The 5,788-nt window shown below is 42.8% G+C and overlaps 1 protein-coding gene across 2 annotated transcripts in view; it reads left to right on the forward strand.

The window, feature by feature from the left end:
- Positions 1-5,788, forward strand: part of ptpn4a (protein tyrosine phosphatase non-receptor type 4a) — a 53,388-nt gene that overhangs the window by 42,323 nt on the left and 5,277 nt on the right. For both annotated transcript variants that reach the window (XM_031858280.1, XM_031858281.1), the window contains exons 16-24: positions 804-963; positions 1,328-1,411; positions 1,602-1,658; positions 2,023-2,179; positions 3,183-3,349; positions 3,706-3,796; positions 3,978-4,039; positions 4,797-4,943; positions 5,571-5,699. In XM_031858280.1, coding sequence (XP_031714140.1) covers positions 804-963; positions 1,328-1,411; positions 1,602-1,658; positions 2,023-2,179; positions 3,183-3,349; positions 3,706-3,796; positions 3,978-4,039; positions 4,797-4,943; positions 5,571-5,699 — 1,054 coding nt within the window. The remainder of the gene's footprint in view (positions 1-803; positions 964-1,327; positions 1,412-1,601; positions 1,659-2,022; positions 2,180-3,182; positions 3,350-3,705; positions 3,797-3,977; positions 4,040-4,796; positions 4,944-5,570; positions 5,700-5,788) is intronic.

Here is a 5,788-nt window from a genome sequence, read left to right on the forward strand (position 1 = left end):
ATAATACGTGTGTGTGTGTGTGTGTGTGTGTGTGTGTGTGTGTGTGTGTGTGTGTGTGTATGAGACACAAAGTGGCACCAGTAGCAGCAGCCAAAACAAAGGCAATGCTCTTTGACTGGTGCTCTTGTCCCATGAGTGTCTGCACACACACACTTACATTTACGGACTTAGAATCAAATGACTTGCTGTTACCCCCCAGAGAGTGAGCCATGGTGCTGCTGAAAGCATTACCTGGCTGCTTGTGTTGTTCCATCGTACACACCGACTGCCTTTTACTGTCTGGATGATGGAGGGGGGTGTTTTCCTTCCTCTTGCAGCCCTTTTATTGAGGTTAATGCATTATGACTAACACAGTGCTATTAAGCCTCTCTGTCTCTTGCAATCTCTTTCTCTCTCTCTCCCTTTTATCTGTTTTTCTACCATCGTCTCCTTTTCTTTTTCTACTGAAGCGCCCGCCTCGTTCACAAACGGCACAGTCTTTAGCTCGACCAATTAGTCTCGTCTCTTCCTGTACCTGCATGCTTTTTGTCTTTGGTTTCCCACCGTATTTAAAATGCCAGGCTTTAGTTTCATCAGCAGTTGTGTGATTCATTTTGAATGTGACAGTTGTAATCGAGTAATGTTTTGCTCTTTGCCGGATGCAAGTGTGAGCATGTACAGTAGTGACGCAAAAGAGAATCAGCACCACAGCTGGAACACGTGTTTACCCAAGTCTTTTGAGAACTACTTGCTTCATTAAAACTTTCAACATTCATCTGATCCAAACACTCCCCCCCCCCCCCCTCTGTCTTTACCTCCCTCAGGTCTCCAGAGGGGCTAGATGGCCTACCTCCAGCTCTGCCCCCCAAGCAGCTGAGCAGGAAGACCTTGAGCCAGATCATCCAGGCCCACTCCCAGCAGAGCCTCCTGGACAACCACCTTAACGAGATGTACGATGTCCCTGTCAACGCCGATAAGACCACGGTCAGTATGTCAAAACAAGACTGCAGCATGCTTTGCATATTTAAAAAAATGTATTGATTTCAAAGCATATTTTTTTTTATTCAGGAAGATCATTAGCAATGAAAATGAATTACAACCTAAGCTGCCTTCAATTAAAGAGGTTCTTTATTCTGCAAACAATTTCACAATGTTTTGATGTTTCTTTCTGCCCCCTAGTGGCCAAACGTATTTTTTTGTCGCTTTAAATCTTGATCTTATATTAAAGCTGTGGAGTTGGCATTCCAGTCGAGTGTTAGAGCTGGAGCCAATAGTTCAGTGCCCCAGAGGTGGACGGTGTGGAGGAAAGTAGCATGTGAATTTGATTAATCTGTCTCCAACTTTGCAGCTAAATGGGGTTGTCCCTCATGATAATCTGGTCCTGATCAAGATGAGACCTGACGAACATGGACGTTTTGGCTTCAATGTCAAGGTGAGAGCTGATAGTAGTTAGAAAAAGGTCTGTTCATTGTCCCCCTCTCTTCTTTTGGTCCATCACTTCTTTTTCACTCCAAGTAGTAAAAACCCCTATTACAGATTGTACGTGTGCATTATGACCAATTCCTAAAAAGCTGTTAACCGATGTTGCCTATGTGTGTGTCTGTGTGTGTGTGTGTGTCCAGGGTGGAGCTGACCAGAAGATGCCCATCATTGTGTCTCGAGTGGCTCCCGGAACATCAGTAAGTCAACAGCCACCGCATACTATACTAGCAGTGTGTACCGACTAGGCCAAAATGTAGCGTGCAGTATGCCAAGAATACCCAGATTTCATACTGATTTGGCTCCTCGGCTGGAGCTCTCGTAAACAAGAGGCTGTTAATTCCCTGTTGAGGGAACACAAACAACCATTTTAAAATGAAGGGTGACCTTTGGTATTCTGCCTTTTTGGAAGTGTCGGTTACAGAGCAAATTATTTAGCATTCTCATATCTGAAGACATTTTTCTCCCCTATTAGTAACACTCTATCAAACTAAACAAGTTACAATTCTGCTAATGATGCTATCTCACCATTCTCATCGTCCTCTCCCCCCCCTCTCTCTTCAGGCCGACCTGTGTGTGCCTCGCCTTAACGAGGGCGACCAGGTGGTCTTAATTAACGGACGGGACATCTCTGACCACACACACGACCAGGTGGTCATGTTCATCAAAGCCAGCTGTGAGAGCCATTCCGGAGAGCTCATCCTATTGGTCAGACCAAATGGTGAGTGGTTCCCATTGGTTGGATCTACTGTGTCACTTTTACCTGACTTCAATTTCTATTTTTCTTCCTTCCTTCAATAATGGCTATTTAAACAAGATCAAAAAACAGTGTCGTTCAGACATCAAATGTATTATTTACTTTTGAAATTTTTTTTGCCCCCGAAAGAATAATAATTAAATGATTCAAACTTCCGTTTAGTTGAAGTCCCCTCAGTGTTTATGAAAGGGGAGAATACTGTTGGAACTTGGATTTGTTATCCAGCCATCTGACTGGACCCAATCAAGCTCACGGGGTGGGGGGGGGGGGGGGGTGCCAAACTTTCCAACGGCAGTGTACATCTGGCAGTTACTTGGTGTGAACATTTAGTAACGGCTAATCTCTACATGTGGTGCAACCCATTTTAATGTAGTGATGCATGAATCTCTGCTTGTTAAACGCTTAAGTGATAACCAGGCAAAGTGTAACCGACAGACAGCTGCGGCCCACTCCTTGAAGATTAACAGCTACACATCTGGTCACCAGTCTCGGTTCTTCTTCCGGTCTTTTGCTGCTCAATCTCACTCTTGTTATTTTTAAAGGAGATGTGTGAAATCACATCTCAGCCTTATATATTCACCGTATAGAAAAGATGGCAAATCATTTCCTTTAATCGGCATCAGTGAAGCAGCAGCAGAGCTTTTAAAGATGAGGGCAATTCTTGGTATTTTAACTGGGTCAAAGAGGATTTTATGGATTCTATCCATGTATTAAATTCCTGTCAATTCACATTTTTTTTTTATCTGTTTTTCTTAAATGTAGGCATATGGATATTTGCCGATAGACGAACTATATGTTCCTATCGTGCAGTGCTTTGGTTGAGACTTGAAGCGTTTCTCTATCTTGCATGTTTTCTTTCTTCATTATGTACTTAAAGGTAAATGAACTCCTCCGGGCCTCAACCTACATAAACAGCTGTGTGTGTGTGTATATAAACTGTGACATGTTTCCTCTCTGTCCCGCTCAGCCATCTATGACGTAGTGGAGGAGAAGGTGGACTCGGAGCCAGATTTTCAGTATATCCCTGAGAAGTCCCTTCAGGACCCCACCCAGCTAGACCAGCATGCTTTGAGGGACTCCATGGTCACATTGAAGGAAGGCCTGATCAGTGGAGCCATTCTCGCTCAGTTTGACGTAAGGAGAAAGTATTAAAACATAAACACACATAAATAGATACTGTGCATATATGCTTACACAGAGACAAGCTTGGGAAATAGTTTGAAGCGTTTGTCACATGTTTCTTTCCTCCTTCACATCCCCGTAGCTTCCTGTCCTTTGTCATAATCCCTTAACAGCTTCCTGTTTAAGCCCTGTGTTGTGCTTTTACTGAAGAGGAATGTTAGATGCAAAACGAACCCAAAGATAATGTACGCAAGTTGCTCATGCACACAAAAGTCATAGAAGTTTGTGCATATTTACATACACGAGCGGTGCAAACGAATATTTGGAGGTTGCTACGTTAATATAGATTTGTGTTCCTTTTCTTACAGCAACTGTACAGGAAGAGGCCCGGGATGACCATGCTGTGTGCCAAATTACCTCAGAACGTTTCCAAAAATCGCTACAGAGACATCTCTCCTTGTACGTGACTGCACACGGTCGTCTATATCTGTCGGCTCGTGTCTTTACATATGAACTGACATTGTTCATTCCCTGATACGCTCTCTCTTCTCCATGTTTCTCCCTCCTGAAATCTTTTACTTCAACGTTTGTCAATTGTTTGTCTGTCTGTAATCTCACCTCCTTTTCTCCCCCTCTGCAGATGATGCCACGCGGGTCATTCTGAAAAGCACAGATGACTACATCAATGCAAACTACATCAATGTGAGTTAGTTTCTCTCGTATCTCTCCATCCCTATCTCTGCGTTTTGCTTGTCTGACACGTGGTGGGTGGTCTGCTTGGCTAACCATCAAAACACATGTTGAAACACTACGGTTACAATGCTGGTGAATGAATTAACCACATGAGCTTTACAAGCCAATAACATTGTGAGTTCCTGTTTTGCACGTTTTTTTTTTTTTAAGTCGGCCATTTAAGCTATCAGCAGCTCATGGATGTTATTGATTTAAGCCCCTTTCAGATATATCTTTAGGTTATGCATGTTTGGAAGTCAATCTTGGGCCTTTGTCACATAAATGTCCTGCTATGACTGTACTGAACATGATACAACCTTTACAGATATAACAGCACAGCAAACAGGAATGAGTTGGAAAGTAAAGATACGGCAGAAGAAGTGTTCTCAGTTTGTTTTCAAACTGTTTTCAGTTGAATGAAGTTAAAACCAGACACGCTTGTTATTTACCTATCCGTTTATTGAAACTTCTGTCACTATAATGTCACAAGGTCTGACCTTGTAAGTGACTCAGCGGCTTATTCAAACAGAAGACCAAACGCTGCTAGCTTGCCAGCACGTCAAAGTATTGAAGAGCACATCTTAATTTATTTTTTTGGGGCCAAAGTTAAAGTGGTGCTACCTTTTTTTTAAAGCATAACCTGAGAACATTTAGCTCTCTGCACTGCTGAAAACGAGCTCTAAAGGGAAATCCTTGCAACCGAATATCTCTGCGTCTCTGTCTGTAGATGGAGATTCCAGCCTCGAGTCTTATAAACCGCTACATAGCGTGCCAAGGCCCGCTGCCCAACACCTGCCCCGACTTCTGGCAAATGACATGGGAGCAGGGCTCGTCTATGGTGGTCATGCTGACTACGCAGGTCGAGAGAGGACGGGTATGTAGAGGAATTCTTCAAAGACGAGGACTGGAGACCACATATGGACTGCAGCATGTTGGAAAAAACATAGGTTTTTGCTGTCAGTGAGTCCAATTGGGAAAAAAACAAAATCTCAAACCTTTTACTGTACGTGTGGCATTGCTTTGAATCCTGCTTACCAAGTTTCCCATTTGTAGATGAAATACTTATTGTTTTAATTCTTCTGTCAAAATATTTCATCATTTACAACACACTGCTTTCGGGTAAATTGTGTCTTTTGTTCATTAAAAATGTGTTACTGTGGAAAAGAAAAAGAACCAAAATTCATGAATCATCAAACTAAGTGGCAATTTTAAAACATGCATCGTTTGCTAATTTCTCTTGACATTAAAAAGAAGTGTTTAGTTGCAAAAGGAAAGGTCTGTGACGGGACATTTTAAGATCACGATCTATACACACCACTGGAGGTTTTTAGTGATTCCATATGTATTGAATGTCTATGCCATATGTTGGTGTATTAAACAGAACAGTGAAGATGGATAGCCCAAGTGAGTTGCTCTTCTGTAGCAGAGCATGACCTGTAGTGACATGTTAAGTATAGTAACTGTTCAGTTGTAAACCGAATACTTCTGTCTGTGTTCATAGGTGAAGTGTCACCAGTACTGGCCCAATCCAGACAGCAGCGCCACCTACGGAGACTTTACAGTAACGTGCCACAACGAAGAAGGCAACACTGCCTTCCTGGTCCGGGAGATGACTCTCACGCACACACAGGTAAACATAAACACACACACACACACACACACACACACACACACACACACACACACAGGTAAACATAAACACACACACACACACACACA

The sequence above is a fragment of the Anarrhichthys ocellatus genome, unplaced genomic scaffold (genome assembly GCF_004355925.1).
Source record: "Anarrhichthys ocellatus isolate YVR2014 unplaced genomic scaffold, GSC_Weel_1.0 scaffold20, whole genome shotgun sequence".
NCBI lineage: Eukaryota > Metazoa > Chordata > Actinopteri > Perciformes > Anarhichadidae > Anarrhichthys > Anarrhichthys ocellatus.